A 24,227-nucleotide genomic window follows, 5' to 3' on the forward strand; every position below is an offset into this window, starting at 1 on the left:
GTGTATAACTTTGAATAATATTTATGAAAATCCTTTGCTAATTGTGATAGTGCTAAGGTGCAGTAAGTTTGTATGGTCTATATATTTAAAATCCTTTAATGTTTATTAATCTTTCCCTACTTCAAGACCACTTTCTCCAGCCGTAATGTGGTCTCACTAATTACGGACCTGTTGCGGTGGTGCCCTTTCCGCCACGTGACGACCTTTTCTCAAGTACCCCATACACTCAAGTGGCGCCAACCCACAAACAACCATCACCATCGGCACAAATGATGACAAATGTGAGAACTAGCATGCAGCAGCAAGCAGTATGGAGGCCACTGTCACCGTACACAAGAGACCGAAGAGAAACGGGCTGCGAAAGCGTATCGTTGTGTCACGGTGTTTGATACGAAACGAAGGTTCGCAATCAACAACACACGTCCGCGATATGGCAAACAGCCACACATTTGCTGCCACAAACTCCAACACCTAGCGCAAAACAGGGAGCAGCAAAACACCCGGGAGCTCTAGCTTTAGTGTAATTATAATCCCAACGGTAAACATTTGCGCGGAGAAAGATTTCATTGCAACAACGCAAGCCTGAAGGAAGCGCGCATAGAACGGAGCTCCAGAACTAATTAAAAACAGCGAAATGGAGGGAAAAAATTTGAAACAGAATCCATTAACGTGCACCAAAGGGATCTACACACATCACTGCCTAGTAGCCACGCTCCGTTTCCATTAGTGGCGCGAATGCCACACCTTCAACCGTACACGTTTGTAAGATTTTTTTTTTATGATTTACTATGCAGTGTGTAGCAGCGCAGCATTTTACACCAGCCAAGAGATGCCCGAATCGAATCATTTCCATTATGCTGCCTCGTCGTTCTTGTCTGGTCCGGTCTCCTGTTCACAAAGGGCAACCACCCGGGCGAGGGTGGTGAAGGTGAAACCTGTGCTAGCCAAGCGGAGTGCAATAACTTGCTTAGCACAAACACATCTGCAGGAAAGAACAACACAAGGCGCAATCAACTGTTCCCGGATCAAAGTGGGAGACCAAAGACACAGACAACACTGCAGCCATCCGGGGTGCATTCTTCGGTGCAGCGAGACACGTCTCGAGCCCAACGTTAATGTAGTACCGGTGGTGGTTACAAAGCATGAAATTGACTCGAGCGTAGAACTTCTTGCCGGTGTGGCCGGGAGATGGATAACGGTACCGGAGAGCACGCTACCCTTGGTACTGTGGTATCTATAACCTGCCTCTCGCGAGAACGATCGAATGTGCATCAAGCTCCATTCCAGCAGAGTGGTGCAGATTCACTTCTCTCGTCGTTTCACAACACCCAACGTGTCCGAGAAGGCACTAAGGATCTTCTAGTTTAACGAATTCGAAGGCAAACCACTCGGATCTCGGATTCCAAGCAACCGGCCATGCAATAATCCGTGCGATCCGTGCGCGTTAGGTAACTTTTGAGTGGCAGAAAATTATGGTTCGCCTCGGTGCTACTGCTGCTAGATCGAAAAGTAGAAGAAAACTCGCATCTCCATCCAAGGACATGAACATGAATACACCCAGACGAAGCGGAGGTTTTGGAGTGGCCGTGACCACATTTGCATCAATTGCCTACCGTTGTTGCTTAATCGAATTAATTTGGCGATCCATATAATTATGAAACGAAAAGACCATCGGTTGGTAATTCAGTTTGATGCGTGGTGAGGTTCAATTTGCCTAGATCGTTCAACAACTAGCAGCGAAAGGTTCCCTTCCAGACATTAGCTCTCGAACGGAGAGAGGCAGAGGTCATTCATCCGTGACCTACAGCAATGGTACACGACCGTCGGCACCGGCAACGTGCCATATTTTCTCTAAAACGTCAGCATTTTCCTTTCTTTCCGCTGGTGCCACAGAGCTACATGATATTTTATTCATTCAGTCTGCGCACGAAAACCGACAAGCCTTTGCGGCGACGACCACGACAACGACCAGCCACTAACGTTCCATCAAACCGGACAGCACACAAGCATGGTCTCTTTTGTTCTGACGTAAAGTTCTGCCACTGCCCGTTTCCGGATACCATCGGTTGGTTGTGGCGCGAGAATGCAGAGTCATATCGCCTGAGGCCACCGAAACTTCCTAATGCCATTCTGTCTGGCGCCTGTCAAACGTTCATTCTCATCGTCACGTGGTGGCGTGCTGCAAAGGACCCTCGTCCTCGCCAATGAATATGCTAATCGAACGGCCAGTGGTCCGAGGTTTCCCAACGGAACTTTGGGCTAGGTTCTCCCTTAATAGCCCCGCACCTGCTGAGAACAGGTAGTGGAACGAGCGAACCAACCAACTTACTGTCGGGACCTTCTGCTATCGATTTGTTGACTCGGTTGGTTCGGCAATAAATATTCCATTCATATTGACCCCATTTCTTATAGGGAGCAGGGGAAGGTGCCCTCTGAAGTGACGTTTTATTGATTTGTGGCAATAAATTTTTCGATTTTTTCCCTATACTTTTCTCTATCTTCAACAGCCTGCGGATTTGAAGCTTGTCATGCTGTTAGTTGCTCAATCGTAGCCACAGTCAACATTGAGAACTTTATCATTTCGTTGACCTTCAGGATGAAATCCTTTCTACAACATATTTAGGAGCAACTAATTGGCTGAGGTAGTAATTCGCCATCAATTGAAAATGGAATTGACTTTTGTTTTCAATGTCTGTGAACCAAACGAATGAGATTCGGATCAGGTCAGGTCTGTGCTAGACATCGCATCTCAAGGCACCTGCCTGTTTTGCGATACTTTCCACCACCGTACCATAATGATCGTGCCAACGCGGCATAACTCTCTCAACTCTTGAGCGCTGACACAGACACATGCCCCCCCTACGTATCTGTGTACAAAATCTATTTCATCAATCCGCTTATTTATGGCGACCATACCAGTTCGTTCCATTCAATCTTCACGAGGACCAGGAGGGCCTTACAGTAGTAGTGCGGCGTGGAAGAAAGAAAACAATCCAATCAAATTTGGGATAATAGTCGGGTGTTAACGCTCGGGTGGCGTGGGGTGTACAACAGGAAAGCATCGGTCTATTGTAGGGTGAAGGAAGATGTGTATCCCTCCCACCACACCCCCACCATAAACCAGCCACCCAAAACCGTATCATCACCATCATATCCATCCACCCTCAGCGATGGGTTGTTACCGGAGGCCCGCTCTTCTCTATCGCTACCGTCGAAACACCACCCCCATAGAGGACAAACTGCCGGTGGCTGCTGGGTAGCTCGGAAAATGGGCAGTGCACTACTAACCATCACCACCATCACCACCATCGTATTTCGATTGAACCATGAAATTTGTTACAGATCATTGCTTCACTTTCTCTATTTTTTGGTTTGTTTTTTTTTGCCTTCTTTTCCTCAACGAATGATCATCATAGCCAAACCAATCTCAACCCATCCATCGTAGCGAAAGGGGGAGGAGAGTGGTGGCAGCAGAGTTCAATTCGATCGCGATCGTGCGATCACACTGAACTCATGCTAAACATCCCAAACAACGGCGCAGCGAACGTCGTGCCACGGACGGAATCGCCGTGAGATGGATGTTGGCAACGGGATTGACCTGTGTTCGGTCACACTGTGTTTACGGAATCATGCTCGTCATAAAAATAGCGCATGAGCTGCGGTGTCGCGCGGCCGGTGTGCGCGTCTCCTCGCGTCGTCGATCCTCCGATCCTCAGTGACTGTTTCTACTTTCCACTAGGCAGTCTGGCAGGACGTTCGGAAGGTTTTTTCAACATGTTTTAGTTGCAATCTAAAATGAGAAGAAAGAGTTTGTAAATGTCGGTCTAAAAAAGTAGGTGTTTGTGCAAACATTTACACTATTATAAAGCCCTGGAAAGGGGAGGGATCGCAAACCAACCAAAATAACCCACCACTTTGGAAATGGCCAATCACATTTCGCTATGGTTTCTATTTTTGTTTTCACGGACAAACTTCGCCATAGAAGACTATGGACAACCGGGAATGTTGTCACTGTCTAGTGGGGCAATATTAATTCTGTTTTACGTTTTTCACAAAATTCGTTGCTCATTTGCTTACTGGCTTGGCTGGCATACTGGTGCATTGGTTGGTATGTGTTTAACAGAAAGCACAGCTTCATTTCGTGAATTGAGTTGCCCATTGCAAGCAACATAGTTTTTGAGGGTCCAGCATAGAAGCGTACAGCACAGCACAAGCCTGATAAATCTATTGAGAACATCTGGAGATCCTGCAGCCGCCTCTATTGAGGATCATTTATCAAACCGCGTCGCAAACCATATGCCGTAATGCACCCCCGAAAGTCTTATCCATCCACACAGTCTCATTTGCCAGCGACGGTAAAGGTGCACCGAACAAGAAGCGCTTCATTACAATCCATTCTAAACCACGACTACCAGCAGCAGCAGTAACACGAGAGCTGTTCACGGGTGAAGTGGCAGAAACGGCTCATCATCTGCACATTACTCTGTCCGTATCTCTGTCGATCTTTCCCTTCCGGTATGGTACACTGCCCGCTGCCCGATCCTGCATCTGCTTCGGTTTCCTGTTCCCGGTCCTTCGGCACCTTCTGGCGTGTCTCTGGCGTGGCGTACAGCCGGAGCAGAAGCAGCAACAGCAACATGTGTTCGATGCTGCGAAGCATTGGTGCGCGCCGGAGCGCTTCTGCATCGCCCGGGTTCGTGGAGGTGCCTAGAACGCGAAACCTGAACCATTTACAGCTGCACTGCCGCTCTGTTTGAGCGGAAGTAAACACATCTTCTTCAGATGCTGCTGCAGCACTTTAGTTATCATGGTCTTTCACCGGTTTTGCACCAACGAATCGTCGAAATTCATCGTGGGAAGTTTGCCGCTTACCTCATACACCGCCCTGAAGGACGATGTAATCTGACGAAGGCCCTCACGTCCCAAAAAGGCCGAAAACGTGCGAGCTAACTGTAACAGAAGCGGCCCATGCTCATGCACGCAAAAACCGCTCGCACGTTGGATGCCTTCTTTTCCGGCAATCGCTTTCCACCCCGCCAGCCGCCAGGCGCTTTTTGGCCAAAAGTTGCAGCACGTTTTTCGCGCTGCTTTCCATCCTAAAACCTCCAGCGGGCATTCCGGTTGCATAATTATGCCAGTGAACCGTTACGCGACCGCACCAACCAATACTTCTGAGGGAAGGGCCATGATTTGGTTGGATTAGTGAGTCGCGACTAGGCAGTTCGTGATGGAGTGCGAGAGATTCGCCCATCGCGTGAAAACCGCTGGTGCATCTCCCGATGATCCCGATGAAGCCTTCCCACTTCATCTACAGCATCACAGCTTAACAATCAGACATTCGAACATAACATGCGTGCGGTGAATTCCCACGAAACGATAACAAAGCGCAAAGATTGGAAAGTATGTTACGATAAATTCCCAAAAACCACGCGCATCGATGCAACCGAAGCAAAGCGCGAGCGCGGAGTTGAGGAGCCGGTTCTCACGTATTGTTGGCTGATGCATTTTCAAGATGCAATCAGAATGCATCATTATCACCACTACCACCGACACTGCGCAGCGGTCCAGATCCAGGCGGTGTGTGGTTTTTTGGTGCAATGATGAATGTTTACTTGCAAGCGAGGCATACGCCGTAAGAACCTATTGACTATTTTTAGTCGTTTGTTTGAACATCGCAGCATCGGAAAGTAGTAAAATCTTTGGACAGCATATCTGCACAGCCGTTTGGGGGGGGGGGGGGGGGGGGTGCACGTGGAACATGTTTTATGAGGCATCATCAGTCCGACGGAAACATAGTGCGCACGGTGAGCGGTTTCGTAAAAGATCAATCGCAACAACGGTGCTGCCATAAACCAGGATTTACGGGAAGCATTTCCAGACATGCAACAACCAAATAACAAACTGGAGAGAGGAGCATTCAAGGGAGGCTTACGTTCATTCCAGCCAAAAACGGGCACATTTTTGGGCGTTTCTTTAGACGAAACTATTAAACTTCATTTTTTGGTCAGTGCAATGAAATCTTTCATCTTCTTCAGAAGCATATTAGGACGAGTTTTGAACGACAAATAGCAAAGAATACACGTATGGTAACAGTTCTGGGAAAGTATCAATGTAAAAATACATTTTAAGGATAACAATCATAACTCGATGGTGGATTGTCGGAAGAAAAGGGCAATATTGTTTGATTAGATAAGAAATATTAGGTGTATGCATTGAAATCCGTGGTTTTGCCAATACATGGCGCCATTTTGTTTGGGGATGGTTTACATCCTCATTTGTTATGTCGTTTTAAAGTATAACTAAATACCTTTAAAACGCTATAAGGCACCGTTCATAATATTGACTACAACATAGTTTTTTCTCCAGTTGAAAATGTCAAGTTTGGTGCCTGAAAAGTCCATTTTGCGGGGAGATTTAAAAACCTTTTTTCATTTCAAGAAAACAGCTGCTGAAAATTATCATGTGTTGGTTTAAGCTTATGTTGAACATGTTACGATACAAAAAAAATGTGAAAGCTGGCTTCAAAGGTTTAGAAGCGGAGATTTTGTCTTTAAAGACACAGAAGGTTCGGGTACACCAAAATAATGAGAAAATCCAGTTTTCACGTGTGTCGTGCACTAAGAACTTTCGGAAACTCATGAAATTGTTGATAGAGAACGTTATCAACAATAATTGATCCATTTGAAGCAAGCTCTGACCTAAAAAACGGTAAAAATGGGAAAAATCACGTAATAAACTTTTTTTACCACATGCTAGCGCTAGGCCGCATGCTGCAAAACCGATGAAAACATTTTTGAAAACCTCGAAGACCAAATGTTACCCTCCCCGCAGTATTCCCCAGACATTGTTCTTTCAAAATACTTCTTGTTTGGTTGATTAAAAAATTGTTTGGAAGCACAGCACCTCATTCTTTATGAAAGTATTGAAAAGAGGGCAGTTGCCTAAACTGCTTCAAAAGATGAGCAGTTCTTTCGACATGAAATTCGAAAATTGCCCAAAATATAGTAAAAAGTAGTGGCTAGCGAAAGTCAATATGTTTAATAAGCAGATTGTTAAGATTTATTGAGAAATAACCGATTAAATTTGGTACAAACACCGCGGATTTCAACGCATAGACCTAATATTAAAAAGTGATTTTTCAAAAAATTAATTCTATGGTTTTGGCACCCGTTTTAATAGAAACATGAAGCCTGTGGATTGAACCACTCATGATTATTAAAAAGAAAAAGAATTAACGAATTAAACAAAGCAAAAATTTGTGAAGAAGAAAAGCCAGACAAACTATAAATGATGATTAGTTGTATGAGGTGGAAATCATCATCAAATCTACCAAATTATAAAAGAATCGGAGGAATATGTCAAGCGTGTATACAATTATTATTCATAGCAGATTATTCTTCATCTTTTGGAAAAAAGTCAATAGTAAAATATTAAGGCGAATAAAGCAAACGTTAGCGTACTGAAAAAATATTAGCGTACTGACTGATCATCTATTCAAGTGAAATGTACTCAAACGATAGTGGTAAGTAACTCAACACATCCAAAACAATCGAAAGATACTATCCGTTCCCATCCTATCAATCACACCTCCCCTCACGACATCAACCGTTCACAGCAGCGAGCTTCCATTTCAATTAGACGTCATAGTCTCGTTATTGGAGCACATCCACCGGCACCACCCTAAGTGAGGCACTTGATTTTACTAAACCGAGCACCGAAACAGTTTTCGAAAAAAACGTCCGCCCGTCCGTGGACTAGTGCCGCGGTGAATCACGTGTGGGGCGTCGTCGTGTACCGGAAGGCGAAACTTTTCTGCACAAAACCGTCATGAAAAATTCATCAGCCACCATCCATTTCTCCAACCGTTCAACTCGTCCGGTGGAGAGCAGCGAACAGAGAGATGCAGGATGGGTCCGATCCACATATACGCATACGACCGACACAGCGTTCAAAATCGCATCTCTCCTGGCGATAGTGATCGTTTTTGTTTGCATGCAAAGCATCGCTAAATTTATGCAACCAAACTGGCGTCAAGTGTTGCCGGCCGGTGGGCGGGGTGGGGTGGTGGGTCGAGGAGCGCCTCACACATCTCGCGGTCCAAAAAAAAAAGGGAAATTTTTACGCAACGGTGCATAGTGCATCTCGCTCGTTGTTATGCCTTTAAGCGAGTGAGTGTCATGCCGGTGAAAGAAACACTTTTTTGTTTTTTTTTCAGTGCTAGTAAAACGCTGAGTAAAGAAAAAAACGATTGTTTTTTTTTGCTTTTTTAAAAATGTTCCCACAACTACAACTCCGCGGTGGTTAATTGTCGTTGAGCTGCCCTTTTTTGGCGGTGGGCTCTGTGTGCTCAAATTTCTCTACCAAAAACCACGTTGCTGCGAGTGCTGTGTACAAATTGTAACGCTCACAGCATCGAAAATCGAGGGCGACATCTTAAATGCCATACATTAGCCAGCCAGCGAGCGAGCGAGCGAGCGACCGTACTCTGCCAATCAACAGTTCGCAAACGTCCCAATTTCGCACAGATATCTACAGTCCACCATTTGCCGGATCACTCTGGGGTGGTGTGGTGTGCGATCTGCGAGCAAAACGGTCCAGTGGCTCTAGGCGTCATTCGCCGGATCCGCCAGCAAAGGTTCGCGCGAGTCGCGCACAATCGGTATTCGACCGTCGGCGAGCAAGAGCACTCGTTTGACAAATTGCGGCTACCGTGGCCGAGAAGATGGTCAACCCAACAGCGAAGAAATGGGGACACAATGGACGGTGTAGCTCGGTTACCATCATTTACCATCACTTACTGGGCGCTGCGCGGACACATCAGTCACCAACACGACGCCACAAACTCCCACAGCTAGGAAAAATTATTGAGAAAGTTTAACAATCGCAGTGCAGCTTTAACGGCCGCTAAAGGGTGTTAATCTGTTACAATAGCCACACAGGAACGAACAGGTGTGTTGCCAGTTAATTAGTTTATTTATTCAACACTGCACCCCGGGGGTCCATAGTCAATTGACATTTACTGCTTCCATTCATCAACTATTTTTAAAATTTAAGTATTTCACCCATCACCAGAGCCCTGGAGTTAATTATTGCAGTTCACTTGCAGCTGCGCACCAGCCACACAAATGATCGTTTCTTAATTCATGTCCTACGCGCCACATTAATGGAAGGCCCATGTCCTCAACACATGCACACATTACTGAAGAGCGGTGGTGGTGGGCAGGAAGACCCCCAAAAATGTACCACGTGTTTCCTGCCGGAAGCAAGTATTTAGTTTCGCTCCCTTCCAGCATCTCTAACCCTTGCTCCTTCTTCTCCTGAAAGCGTTTCTCTCTAGAACAAGTTTATTGCTGCACTCTCGTCCATCATCACACCGAAAGTGAAGAGGAACCACCACCAGCTCATTTCCGGTCTTAAACTTGAAAGCATTTCGGGGGCATATGAAGAAACCGAAGCCACTCTCTACACGGTGTCCCTCTTTTCTTCTCTTCCCCATAATGATCATGCACAACTGAACAGGCTCCGTGGAGTTTTCTTTTTCTCTCACCGGAAACGACGTTCCTTTGGTGCATCCGTTCGTGATCCTGGCGTCGCACAATACTTGCCCTACACCACGATTGTTTGAGTCTGTTGGGTGGCACGTGATTTTAGAATAAACATTGGCCGAGGGCTGTGGTCCGAGAGCACGCAACATTGACGCGAGGTTTTCTTGCGAGCAGATGTCGCCAAAGCGGTACGTGGCTTTTTATGCATGGATGAGTTGTTGTGTCGCTCAATTCTGAACTCATTTAATTATTTGCCGGTTTAAGTTGTACGGGTTTTTGAATAGAATAGGCGCCATGTTATGCATCAATTGCTGGTGCTTTTCAATGTGATTTTGAGATGTTATTTGCATACTGAAAGTTTGAAAAAGTTTGAATCACTTTTTATTCGTATATTACTATTTTGTGACTTACTGGATTCATCGATTTATCGCCCAAACAAGTTTCCATTCATCGGTCAAAACGTACCGGTGGTGCCAACACATGTGCATGCCATGTTACCTGCCACCAATACACTAACGGCGAAGGTTTATTACGCCCGCTTGGTCGGAGAAGGTGTAGACACGGGGAACACGGAACATCGCAGCATGTTGTTCAAAAGCAAACCCCACCCCCCCCCCAAACAGAAGAGCCTTCCGGTGGTGTGTGGCCGTTCCAAAGCGATGAACAAGCGGATGGGCGGTGGCACGACTGGCCGACCGACTGGCGAACATGAGAGATGGTTAGCCGATGATGATGTTAGGCGCAAGAAGAACGCTTGAACGTTTCCTTTCAAGGAGGGTGGCCGCTTGTATCGATGATTTTCTCACATATATTTTAGAACTACATACAACCCATCCACCCACCCACAGCACACACGCCCGGCCTCAAACACCTCTTCCGTCCGGTCAATACGCTCTGCTACACTCACACTTCATAAGCTAAGCTGGCAAGAGATGAAGAAACGTGATGTGCAAAAGGGGGAGGGGGGGATGGAACGTCAAGGGGGTTGTGGTTCCATTAGTGACCTTAATAGCGAGAGGTCAAAGTCAAGAAGCCGAAAGGTTCTGGACCAACAGAATGCAGATTGTTCAATCCATTTGCATTTTGAAACAAAGAAGCAAGATTTAAAAAAAGAAACACACATAAACCAACTCCTCCTGATCTTCTCACACTTCACTCACGTCTGGAATACGCCATTCTCGGTGAAACGATCCGTTCCAATCACACACATTCCCAATTTAGCCGCTCCGGCGGCAAGATCAGGAAATGAATCAATCCAAGAAGCAGAATTGTGTGGGAAACCCGGAGCCGGCAGACAAATTGCACACTGGCAAGGTATCATCAGTGGAGCGAAACTTCTCTTTTTATCGCCCAAAAATTAGATCGGGCTCATCGTGAAAGGGTTTTTTTTTTTTAATGCAAACCAAGATTAACTTCGAAACGGTGAAGTTGGTTCCATGCTTGGATCGTTACTGGCAGACATAAACGGAGCAGAGGGATGAAGAGAGAGAGAGAGAGAGAGAAAGGGCCCTATTTCTTGCTTATCTTAGATCAGTTTTGGAGGCAAAGGCGTTTATTTTTCAGCCCGCGTTTTAGTGTCCAAACCCCTAAAAACAATGCAAACGGATAGGGGGTTATGGAAACCGGTAAAAGATCAAATTCGTTATGATAACCCGCGTGCACGCTCAGAGTGTTAAAGTGCTCCTCAACTCCTCGGCCTGCATTCGTTTACTGTAGCCACCAACCGTAAGTTGTGGCGTTTGTGTTTTGTTTGGAATTTCTTTCGATGGTTTCCATCTGTAGAGACGCGCGTGGTGTGCGATGCGCTAAGCGTGAAAAAGGCCAAGTTCCCAAAAGGTGCCTGCTCTGCCGCGGAGGTTTAAATGATCCATACGGTCGTAGTCTTGAGTAGTGATTGGCTTTATTATTACCAAATGTATTACCCAAAGTATGGTCCATTTCTCATTCGACATTTCGACGATCATTTTTTGGGTTGAGATTTTGATCTCTGTTTCGTTCAAGGTTTTTGTTTTAGTGTGGAAACTCTTGCAATGAGTCAGTTGTAGAATGAATCGGTGAGCCGATCGGAAAGAATCGGCAAAGTGCAATCTTGCATAGCAGACATGTGAGTATTTTATCGACAAGAGGAAGATACTTCTTAAAAAATAGAAAAAGAAGAAGCTCTAATTTTTCATATTCTGTTATTAAATAAAATCTATCAAGCGCATGGATGCGTTTATTTACCCAGATTGTTTTTTGTTCCAAATTCCTTTTTTTTGTCTAATTTTTAGTTCTGTTCCTCATAATGCCTAACAAAAATAATCTTCCTATTTTAATCATTTAGATAAAGCCAAACCAATGAAACATTTGAAATTAAGATAGAGGAACACGTTTGTTGCATTTACTTAGTAGTTGGAGGTTTAGTCAACTATCTTCTTTATGAAAATTTACCAAGGCTCTGGACTACGGAGCGAATCGTCATTAGTCGAGCAGCACGAATGAAAATGCTGTTGGGCAATGATAAAAAAAATGTTTGTTTAATAGTTTGAATTATTTAATCGCATGCCATGCAACGTATTATAACAAACAAATAGTATATGTAGCGGTTTTCCCTACATATTTTCCGTTAATTCACGCGCCTCGTGGACACGCGCCTTAAGCGCTAGATTCTTCCGAAAATCCACGCGCGCCGTATAGTCTCTCCTTAAGCGCTGCTCGAGCGCGTTCAAGCGCTCGCAAGCGCTCTCTTCTGTTCTTTCCGCTGAAGTTAGCGGACGTATTTCTTTCTGCGCTTCGCAAGGTCCAAGTTTTCTAATAAATTCACAGAAGCATACATTTCCCGATCTCAAAATAAAAGACTTAATGGGGATATCCGAACAAGTCCCCCTCATAATTGGTGACCCCGACGTGATCGGGAAGTGAAGTGTAGTGAAAAAGATAGAGCCACTCGCGCACCCTTGCCGATGCCATTTTTGCCGGCAGGTGACGAGTGAAAAATAACATTTTGGCCGAACACCGGCTGTATCCGCGATTCAAATGCGATATGAGGCCACAAGATTCAAAGTGTGTGCCGCAGTAAAAGTGAAAAATTCTGCAGAAAGTTTCCTGCGAGGAGTGTCAGTGGCCTCAGGGCACAGTTCCAAGAAGAGTCGCAACTTGTTCGAACTTGATTTTTTCCACGTTCTTGGAACCGCGCGCGCTAACGCGTTTCAGCAGCGCTCGGTTTTCTTTCAAGTGTGTGTGAGTGCGTGCCGTTACACCGGCAAGTATTGAGCAGCGTATGTGAAGACAAAGAGAACTCTCTCCGCGCGCGATCGCGTCAGTGTGCGTGTTACCTCTCCACGTACGATCGTGTGTGCGTCTGTTTTCTCTCTCCGGTTCGCGAGTTTCGCTCTCCGCGCTTTCGCGTCACGCCACTTCTTTTTTTCGATACGCGAACTCGGTTCACCACGTTTTTTAGCATCGCGCCATTTTTGCGCGCAACGTTTTATTTTCCAAAAAAAAGTGCGATCACCTCGCGTTTTTTTGTGTGTCGTTTTTCTTCACTGCTTGTTCATTGGCAAAAAACATTTTTTCGCGGGTTAGTGGAAGTACAGTCCACACTGTCGAGAATAGGCCAATCTTTTCCTTTCGGAACATCGTTTTTTTTTGAGGAACATTTTTTTTTTGTTATCTGAGTGTCGGCGTGAAGAGATTACAGTGAGCAATATGACCGATCAGGATGCAACCACGACACTCGGCACCCCCAGCAGTGCCTCCACGCCGGTCACCGTCGTCGGCTCGGTGCCGGTAGAACCCCGCACTACCGCAGGGGCTGTTCCGCGCCGTTTAGAACCTATCAGCTTGGAAGCCGTCGCAGCCCCAAGAATTCCATTTCCGGTGATGGATGTCAACAACATCGAAGGATTTTTCATCGCATTAGAGTTCTGGTTTGCTGCCTCGGCCATTCCATACGCCGCCGACTCGCGTAAATTCCATATCCTGATGACCCAAGTACCGCAGAGAACTCACCTGGAGCTTCAGGAAAAGTTCTCCTATCTTCCAGCCATAGGAAAATACGAGTTCGCGAAGCGAATCCTAATAGAACGATTCACCGAGTCCCGGCCGGCTAGGCTTCGTCAAGTTCTCTCGGAAATGCTTCTGGGAGACCTGAAACCATCTCAGCTTTTCACTGAGATGAAGAGAACAGCAAATGGCGCACTATCCGAGTTGGCTCTGCTCGATGTGTGGTCGGCGCGTCTCCCGGCAGACGTCCAGAACAGCGTTATCGCCCATACGGGTACGGTCGGCGAGAAGCTCATCGTCGCCGACGCCGTCATGGAAGCGCAGCGCTGGCGGAAGCCAGAACCATCCGGCCGCGTCGAGGCAGCTACTACTTCAGATGACACATCACAAATTCTGGCGGAGATGCAAAGACTTCGTCTGCAGGTCAGCAGGCTGGAATCGCAAGTGCAGCGTGGCCGATCTTCAAGCCGTGGGCGACCGGAGCATGGAGCGCGGACGCGTGCCTCCACGCCGTCGATTGCCAAGGACGAGAAGCCGCGCAGTCAGCATTCGTACTGTTGGTACCACAATCGATTCGCTGACGATGCGCATCATTGCTACCAGCCCTGCAGCTACAAGAAAAAAGACCACCAAGACTCCAAGTAGGCCAGCACATCGGGTTCGGGAGCTCGAGTAGGCGAGGCACGCTCCCCAGCCGCCACCCGATTGTGCGTTCGTGACCCCACCAGTGGAATCCAGTTTCTGGTGGATAGCGGCGCCGACTTCTCCCTACTGCCAAAGGACCCGCGGTTGAAGAAGATCAAACCTTCGGACGTCTCGTTGGTGGCAGCAAATGGAACACAAATCCAGGTCTACGGAGAAATAACCATGACCGTTAATCTCGGCCTACGAAGAGATTTTACCTGGACATTTGTAATAGCCGACGTAAACACCGCCATTCTTGGGGCAGACTTTCTGTCCCATCATGACTTGCTCATAGATCTCAGAGCAAAACGGCTAATCGATAAATTAACAACTTGTCAATCTCCGGGAAACCTGATGAAAGCAGAGCACACCAGCATACGAGCTTTCGAACTCAGCAACGAGTATTTTGAAATATTGAGGCAGTTTCCATCCATTACCTCTACGCAGCCTCCTGAGCGTCGCTACAACACCGGCGTGTTTCATCACATTACCACCACGGGTGCGCCAACCTTCTCGCGGCCCCGTCATTTGTCGCCGGATAAGCTAGTAGCGGCAAAAGCCGAGTTCGAGTTGTTAGTAAAGTTAGGAATCTGCAGGCGTTCTGAGTCGAGTTGGGCCAGCCCATTACACTTGGTCCGTAAGGCGGATGGATCCTGGCGGCCCTGCGGTGATTACCGCGCTCTAAATGCACAAACAACACCGGATCGTTATCCTATTCCTTACCTTCAGGATTTCACATCGAGGCTGTCTGGTAGAACTATCTTCTCGAAGGTTGATCTTAAAAAAGCCTTTCATCAGGTCCCAATCCACCCGGACGACGTAGAGAAGACGGCCATCACCACCCCTTTCGGGCTGTTTGAGTTTCTTTATATGACTTTCGGCCTGTGCAATGCGGCCCAAACCTTTCAACGGGTTATCGATGATGTTCTAAAAGGACTTGACTTCGTCTTTGTATATATCGACGATATATTTATTGCCTCTGACAGTCCTGAACAACACCGACAACACCTGTCAACGGTGTTCCAGCGGCTGCAAGCACATCATCTACAGATAAATCCAGCGAAGACCGAACTTGGAAGAGCAGTCATTGATTTCCTCGGTCACCGAGTTACCGCCGCTGGAATTAGCCCGCTCCCTGAGAGAGTGGAGGCCATCAAACGTTTCGAACAACCCAAGACAGTAAAAGAGCTAAAGAGTTTCCTGGCGACACTCAATTTCTATAGGAGATTCATTCCTAACGCTCTGGAGGCGCAGGCTCCACTTCTCGAGCTCATTAAGGGGAACGTCAAGAACGACAAATCCCCGGTGAACTGGACCGACACTGCCACCGACGCCTTCCGGAAATCCCAGGACCAGCTCGCAAATGTCGCACTTCTGGCACACCCTAAGCCAGATGCGGAACTCTCCCTTTGGGTCGACGCTTCGGACATTGCCGCCGGAGCGGCCTTACATCAAATAATCGACGGCGACCTACAGCCTCTCGGGTTCTTCTCCAAGAAGTTTGATACGGCCCAGCGGAGATACAGCACCTATGATAGGGAGCTTACAGCCATATTCATGGCGATTCGCCATTTTCAACATTGGCTAGAAGGTCGGCAACACCACATCTATACCGACCACAAACCAATTACGTACGCTTTCCAGCAGCCGCCAGCCAAGGCATCCCCGCGTCAGCTACGGCAGCTGGACTTTATAGGCCAATTTTCTACAGACATTAGACATGTCTCAGGAAAAGACAATGTCGCTGCGGACCTCCTCTCGCGTATTGAGAGCGTAAGTTCGCCTCCTACCATCGATTATGACGCCTTAGCCCAAGATCAGGCCAGCGACGAAGAGCTTCAACAACTGCTCACGAGCGACAACACAACGAGTCTCAAACTTCGAAGAGCCGTACTACCAGGCACTTCTTCAACCATCGTCTGCGAAGACGACGGCATGCGACTTCGTCCCTTCATCACTAAGGCGTTCCGACAACAGTTCCTGAAAGCCACGCACGGCTTGCATCATCCCGGTACACGCTCTACGGCCAAGTTAATGACTGACAGATTTGTTTGGCCGGGGATCCGGAAGGACAGCGTCGACTTTGCACGCCGGTGTATTCAGTGTCAGCGGGCAAAGGTTGGGAAGCACAACAAATCTCCACTGCAAGCATTTCCCACCGCCAGAGGACGTTTCGCTCACATAAACATCGACTTAGTGGGTCCTTTCCCTCCGAGCCGCAACTGTCGGTACTGTCTAACGGTCATAGATCGTTTTACCCGTTGGCCTCATGCCATTCCGATAGAGGATATGACGGCACCCGTAGTCGCTCGAGCACTAGTAGACCACTGGATCGCCCAGTTCGGCATTCCCGAAGTCATCACCTCCGACCAGGGCAGGCAGTTCGAATCTACCTTATTCTCCGAACTGATGAAGTTACTCGGCATTAAACACCTTCGAACCACAGCATACCACCCCCAGAGTAATGGGGTCATTGAGAGATGGCACCGCACGCTAAAGGCGGCCATACTCTGCAATGATACTACCAGCTGGTCCGATCATCTCCCCGTAATTCTCTTAGGACTGAGAACGTCGGTCAAGGAGGATCTACAAGTATCTCCGTCCGAACTCGTGTATGGGACAACTCTTCGTATTCCAGCTGACTTTGTGTCGGATAATCCAGTTACGCCAGCAGCACCTACACCGGAATACGTTACCGAGCTCAAGAAGGCGATGAGTTCTGTTAGACCGGCATCTTTTTCGCGCCACGGTCATCAACGCATCTTCGTTCACCGAGACCTCGCCACTTCAACTCACGTATTTATCAGGAATGATTCCGTCCGGCCTTCTCTATCGACGCCGTATGACGGACCCTTTAAAGTCGTCGACCGCGCAGCAAAATTTTTCTCGCTGATAGTTAACGGGAAGACGGTCAAGGTCTCTATCGACCGTCTTAAACCGTGCTACATGGCAGAAGACAACACCGACAGCGCACGCTTCCCCAGTTTCTCCAAATCATCTGAAGTCGCTAACCCTTCATCTGGACATCGAGAGTCAATCAGCCGTCAGCGACCTTCAGCTTCTCAACATCTGGGAGATCAACAAGGGAATCCATCACCATCAAGCACCGTTCCTGCTTCTACAGAGCCGCCAGTATCGACACGTTCTGGGCGGCGTGTGAGGTTCCCGAAGCATCTGCTTGATTACAAGCAGGGCAAATTACACAGCATCGTATCGCCGCGAACGTCGTCTTAAAAATGTCGTTCTTCACCACCTCCTTTTTTCTCGCCGTCGTCACGGCTAAAAGGGGGGTAATGTAGCGGTTTTCCCTACATATTTTCCGTTAATTCACGCGCCTCGTGGACACGCGCCTTAAGCGCTAGATTCTTCCGAAAATCCACGCGCGCCGTATAGTCTCTCCTTAAGCGCTGCTCGAGCGCGTTCAAGCGCTCGCAAGCGCTCTCTTCTGTTCTTTCCGCTGAAGTTAGCGGACGTATTTCTTTCTGCGCTTCGCAAGGTCCAAGTTTTCTAATAAATTCACAGAAGCATACATTTCCCGATCTCAAAATAAAAGACTTAATGGGGATATCCGAACAAGTCCCCCTCATATACCTTGAAGAAGAAACAAAAAATATGCTCTTGAGAGATCAACAAAATAATACATTAATTTTAACAACAAAAAAGAACTTGAAATCAAAATTCGCATTGTTGAATATAAAAGTACAGCAATCATTAAACAAACAATAACAATCGCATCTGCATTTAAAAATCCCTTAAAAACTTTATCTATTGTTTGAAAGTATGAAATTAGGTAAATACAGTTCTAATATTATGTTTACTCAAAAGAAACATGACTCTGAAACAGATAATCCAATTGATGCTCAATTCATTCAATTAAAAATCGCGTCACCAAAACAATATGTGAATGAGTCAACGGAAAAAAGACAACATCGATTTGCAGACGACGAGAACGTCTTTGTCCCAAAACATCCCCCCCGGGGACAGCCCCCCCCGTTACAACCTCCCAAAAAGGCATCCGAAATGTGCATCTCAGGCAAGGGAATCAAGCAAGTCAAACCAGAGAGCCGTACCGTGACCTGAATGGTATTTATGGTTTACGTTCCCCGCCAATCTGCACAACCATTTGCGAACGATGGGGAGTGTGGCAGGGAGGCTGGGCAGCGATTTGTGGCCGTGGCAAGCGGAGGCACATTTTAAAGGCAGACACGCGGCACCATACCGTTGTTGTCCCTCATTCCGTCCGTTCCGCGTGGTCCCATCGTGCGCTCCCCGTGTGATCAGTCGATTGTTACATGACGACGGGATGATTAGAGTGGTGCACCCATCCCCAGGGTTCACACATCTCAGTGAGCAACAGCAACGGCCCGAGGAGGGGCAGAAACCTTTCCCTTCGAAAATCGGTCTCCGTCGACAGGCGGCCGGATGATGCGCGCGCGCGATCCAACGCGAACGAAGAAACCGGTACTCGGTGGTCACCTCTAAGCCCGCTGCCAGCGGTGGTTTTTAGGGGGTTTCCCGTCTTAACCGCGACTTCGTGAGCGGGCTGGAACTGGAGTCAGCATGGTGGACAGCGCGGCAACAATGGGCCGGCAGCAAAAACGCAACATGAAGCACGCCGAGTGCGAGACAGAGACGTGAAACTTGAAGCCATCAGGTTGAAGCAGAACGCCCACGGCGCAGCGGCGGGGGGGAGACGAGGCAGCCGAGCGTCGAAGCGAAGGAAAACTTGTTCCGCGGAACGAACGGTGAAACCGAAAGGTAGGCTACGGAAGGTTCGGTTCGGTGAATGATGACGATGACGATCATGCCTACCTTGGGACGGGGTAAGCCGAGGAATGCCGACGATCAGCAGGCAAGGCAGGCAGGGTGACGAGCGGGAACCGACGTGACGTGATGATCGCTGATGATTCTTTGCTTGGCCGTCCCTTTCTGTTCTCCTTCTGCAACCGAAGTCTTGCTGTTGCTGTTGCTGCTGCTGTTGGGATGAGCTGGCTCGGCCGAGCAACTTGATGACCGTCGAGATGATGGTGCGATGTTGTGCACTTGAAGTTGCCCCTTTGCTCCCTGGCCTTTTTCACCGACACTTTTCAACGCACACAACGCAACGAGAGGATCAGCGACAGCTTTTTTTCGGAGCCAAACCACACCACTTATCGACACAAATTTTAAAACAAAAGTTGACAACACACACTAGGGACGCGCGATCGACCACAGGATCATCGGAGATACACGGCAGCTGAAAAGAAAGGCACAAAGCACACGTTCAGCTTGGCTTCCGGGGGCCTAGGGCGGTAAACTATTCAAACCGTTTGCCGAAACCAACACCGTCGAAAAATACCGGAGGAAAAACGGTTCTTCCTGCAGTTATCTAAAACACATTTTCCACCCTTTATTTTCGGCTACAGTGGAAGCGTTTGCTTCGATTCAAACCAAAACACCATCACGGATTGAAAACACGGGAATGCACTTGAGCGCGGTTGCACTATTCTCTGCCACCTGTGCATTTGTGTGAGAACAATAATTGCAGATGCGCATCTCTGCCTCAGACACCACCGCCAACCTCCCCCACCGTTTACTTATGGAACGTGCCTGGTCACCTGATGTGCTGCTATTTTAGCGCGGAAAATTCGGAAGATCCGATCGCGAGGGAATCAGATGATCCGAGATAGGGGGTCTTGCTGCGTAAGTTTTCGACGGATTGGACCATACCTGGACGGAATTCCTCGTCTTGACGAACACAAAATAACACAACACCAGTAAACACTCGGAAAACGACGAGCGCGCACGACACACAACCGCTTCCCTCGAGAGACCGGAGCAGAAAAAGGCACAGAAAAAAATGTACAAATTTTCACAGCACATTTACGCTGCGTCCACACCGCACAGAATCTGGGCGCAGAATCTGCGGGTTTTTTCTTTGTCTAGCGTACACACTGTGCAGAATCTGGTGAAGTCATAGCAATTTGACATAAAGCACCAAACGTCAAATAACTGACAGCTGTTTGCGTTCATCACCAACCAGCTTGCGTTTGATTCCGGAAATGTTCAATGGTTTTTTCAGGCATATTATGTACTTTTGCCTGTTTAAATGATACATTTCCTAATTTTAGATCCAACGAGCAGTTCCTTGAACTCGTACTTGGATTTTTTACTTCGCAAAGCGAATACAGCGTCTCTAATCCGCGTCCGCGTAAAAGAATGTCCGCGCGGACGCATCTGTCATTTTCGTCTTTCGGGTCTAATCAGTTACAGACCGGTTCTGTCAAACTGGTCTGTGATGTATGCGATTTGACAGATGACGCCCATATTCTTGGTAGTGTGTACGCTAGACACAGAAAAAAACCGGCAGATTCTGCACGCAGATTCTGTGCAGTGTGTACAGGGCGTAACAGTAGCGCGCGCCATACAAATTCTCTCCTGTTACCCCCTGTACACACTGCAGAGAATCTGCAGATAATGCAAAGCAAAGTGTCTATAGGAAACAGGTGAAGTCATCCCGAACAAAATCGCTCGCGACGATTAGAAAAATGAATAAAAAACTGACAGTTCGTGCCTTTGTTTTGGTTGCATTAGAGACGCTGTATTCGCTTTGAGAAGTAAGAAATCCGTAAAGAAAGTTAAAGTTTTTCCAGTTTTTACAGGCAACACTGCCAAAAACTGGCAGCACTGGTAAATGTCAGCGCTTGTCAAATAAGCACAACCGCGTTGTTTTTGTTGCGTATATACCACGATAGAATAAAGACGTGCTCAGAAGAGTCAAGTTTTCCCTTGTGTTTCCCAATTGTCTTCGACTTAAGGTTCAACACGCTGGTTTGGTGATGAACGTAAACAAACCACTAAATGTCAAAAAACAAAAAAAAGCAAAAAAGAAAAAAAGTGCTATGACTTCACCTGTTTCCTATAGACACTTTGAGCTGCATACATTATCCGCAGATTTTCTGCAGTGTGTACAGGGGGTTAAGCCCTTAACAGGAGAGAGAAAATGTGGTTTGTCAAAGGGGGAACCAGTCTTACAGCGCCTCTAGACGGTGAAACGATTCTCAGGTTCAAGAATTTGCTCAATTTTGCTGAGAATGGCCCGAGCCTGGCCCGAGAAAGGGTTTGCTGTCAAAATAACAGGCAATGACAGATAGTTTGACATGTAGCTCAGCTGAACCTCAGGCTCGCTGTATTCTCAGTTTCTACACGGGAGAAAGAATTCTCGGTTCGCATTTGTATGGATTTGACAGTATCAATTCTCATTCTCTTCTCATTCTCGGGAAATTCTCGCACCGTCTAGAGGCGCTGTTATTGTCGAAATTATTTTCGAAAAATTGTAAACAAACATTTTCGTTTTTTTTTTGCTCAAACCAACGGAAGGATGAACGAAAGAAAACTCTTGTTTTACTCCAAAATTTGAACATTCCCAAGTAAGTATACGACAAATTAAAAAGAAATCCGTTACTAAATAATCCTTCCATCTTTCCAACAGTGTCGCAGCTAGTATCAGCTATCTGAACGTTCCTGTTCAAGAGCATTGGAATTGGGGGAAAGCAGAAGAGCTCGTCGAAGGTGCCTTAATACTGTCGACGAAACCAGGATGGATGTAGTGAAAGATGTTGAGCTTGCGGCCATGGGAATCGTCCATCGTCGCCCACGCCAACGGACAATCGCTGATTACCGCGGACCCCATCATCTCGTTTTGATGGGGCACGGAGGCCCGCAGGCCGAAAACCTACATCGAATCCTCCACGAGACGGCCATCAAGTGGATCGGTTACTGCGAGCACGTGGTTTTCATCACACTAAAACCGCTCGAGCCAGTATCGAACAGAATTCGTTCGCAGTACATGGAACTGTTGAACAAAATCATCGTCTACTGCCCGCTAACGTTCGAAGAAGCTCTGGATAAGCTGATGGGGTTACAGAGCTGGCTAAACCCGTTACCGGACCTGGTGATCGTTGAATCGTTGGACTTATTACTAACGGCTGGAACTGAGTCCGTCCCGAGCGACCCGGTCGGTCATGCCGATTGGATTGCACTCCGGCAATCACTTTTTCTCGCTTGTCTCAGCGATACCGTGCGAGTCCTGGGAGCAAAGTTGAAAGACGATTGCTACAGCATTGTAAGTTTTAGCGACAGGACTAACTGCTACGATAGCAAGGCACTCGCGATGTTTGCTCGTGAAGATAGTATCATTGATACTGATAACATCCATGGACCATACGATATTGTGTCCTTTCTTTGGAAACTGTGGCAAATAATTAAGGCAAACGAAAGTGAAGAAGAGAACACGTTAAACTAGAATACAACAGAATGATCGAAGGTGGTAGTAGGTAAATTTCTTTATTTCTTTATTGTTACAAATTCAGCGCGATAATGATTTCGTATGAAGTCGATTCCTTTGCTAGCTATCTCATCCTCAGTACCGCACGCAGTCAGATTCTCTCGATGATCCACAATTTTTTAGATTGATTTTAGATTCACTAAACTGCCTATTATTCGTACAATTTGTTGCATTTTATTGATGCGTTCTTTTATTATGTTCAAACACCATGCATCTTGCATATCGCGAAATGAAGGAATCCCTAAATTGCCCGTTACGGTCATTCAACTTTTCTTTGGTCAAAATGGAGAGCACTTCGCCCAGCATCGCCAGAAAAGCGGAAACAATCTAGTTTTGTCTTGTACGTTAGGAATGGGCATAATTCCACTTTTCCATGAAATTGGTTTATTTTTTTGTGTTTTTGTGCTTAGGAAAACCTCAATGTTCTGTTAATATTTAATTGTTTCATTCAGCTTGTCCACATAAAACTATCTGTTCATAGAGCGTTTCTATATTTACCGATGTCGCATGAGTTAAAGATAAAATATTAAAAATGTTTATTATCAACCTGGAACACGTAGTCCAAAGTTTAGTACATCCAACCACCCCGTCTTCAGCATTTCCCGATCATGTTCGGTCGCGATAATTGGTCGCGTTGTGCGGATTGCATACTCCAGGCATATGCAGAGACTCGATAACGAGAGGCGGAGTGCTTCACACGATAGATAGTTGGATTCGTTTCTGTGACCCTTCTTCATGTTCTCTTCATACTACAGTCGGAGTAGCAGCCTTGACCATGGCAGCTCCTGACAAAGTAACATCATTCCAGGCAATTGTAACGGGGTTTGTCCTCAAACCGCACCTGGATGACCTGGTATACAAGCATGCACTTTATCAGCTGGTCCACGATGGGGGTTGCTTGATTTGGAAGGCAGAGCTTTTTGCTGAGGGATTGTTCGCTCAGCGCCTTGAAGAAGTGTGCTGTCGTCTGCTGATTAACAACTGCGTTTCACTGCTAAGATGGATTGATTATGAAGATGAAACAACATTATACCAAGCTGATCTGTTTACTTACCCGAATTAACAGAGCGCAGAAGCTCTACTACAAATCATATGCCATTTCTTTCTAAAAAACTCTTTCTTCCTGGATCCTTTAAATGCAGAAGAGACGTTTATGCTTAATTGATGAACAAGCCATTTCTGTGGTGTTTCATGTTTTATTCTTTTTACATAAATATTAAACGATTATATCGACAATAATAGTATAAAAAAGACATATTTTAAGATCCTGCTTGGTTTGCGAACAATTGATAATATGATGGTATTGTATTTTTTCGAAATCTTAGTTTACCTAATATTTGAAACAAAACAGATTGTATGGTTATTGGAAAAGGCTCCACAATTTGTTCCAGTTCATTGATGTTTTGTTCTATTTTTTCCAAGCCCCATTCCATCCATGGTCTCATATCTTCTTTTATACCCATATTATGATAAATTATGTATTTCGCTACATTTTTGTGACCATTTTCCAATGCCAAATGGAGTACACTTCTACCATTTCGATCGAAAACACCGAAGCAGTCCATATTATCTTTGTGCATCAGCACCTTAAATATTTCGATTGTATTCTTGGTATTTGCGTCAGTCGCCGGTACCGAAACACAATAGTGACCAGCCGTCCATCCAGTCTCTGAATCAATTTCATTCGG

The 24,227-nt window shown here is 46.6% G+C and overlaps 2 protein-coding genes across 9 annotated transcripts in view; one reads left to right on the forward strand and one right to left on the reverse strand.

Moving 5' to 3' along the window:
* LOC126579313 (rab11 family-interacting protein 4B) overlaps nt 1-20,057 on the reverse strand; it is a 60,021-nt gene extending 39,964 nt beyond the window's left edge. For 7 of the 8 annotated variants that reach the window (XM_050242792.1, XM_050242791.1, XM_050242790.1 and 4 more), the window contains exons 1-2: nt 19,923-20,057; nt 19,026-19,449 (exon numbers count right to left, since the gene is read on the reverse strand). The gene's annotated coding sequence lies outside the window, so the exon portion shown is untranslated. Of the gene's footprint in view, nt 1-19,025; nt 19,450-19,551; nt 19,627-19,922 lie in introns of those variants that run through there. The other variant, XM_050242786.1, reaches the window with a different exon arrangement.
* A 1,487-nt stretch (nt 20,058-21,544) lies between these two features.
* Nucleotides 21,545-23,092, forward strand: LOC126575624 (uncharacterized). Its single transcript, XM_050236412.1, has 2 exons — nt 21,545-21,622; nt 21,685-23,092. Exon 2 carries the CDS (start codon nt 21,793-21,795, stop codon nt 22,495-22,497), a length of 705 nt encoding a protein of 234 aa, XP_050092369.1. The 5' UTR covers nt 21,545-21,622; nt 21,685-21,792; the 3' UTR covers nt 22,498-23,092.
* The last annotated feature ends 1,135 nt before the right edge of the window (nt 23,093-24,227 follow it).

This window comes from Anopheles aquasalis, chromosome 3 (assembly GCF_943734665.1).
Source record: "Anopheles aquasalis chromosome 3, idAnoAquaMG_Q_19, whole genome shotgun sequence".
Classification (NCBI taxonomy): Eukaryota; Metazoa; Arthropoda; class Insecta; order Diptera; family Culicidae; genus Anopheles; species Anopheles aquasalis.

Excerpts from the sequence above, each read along its gene's own strand:
- LOC126575624 (XM_050236412.1), top strand. The coding sequence starts at position 21,793 with ATGGATGTAGTGAAAGATGTTGAGCTTGCGGCCATGGGAATCGTCCAT.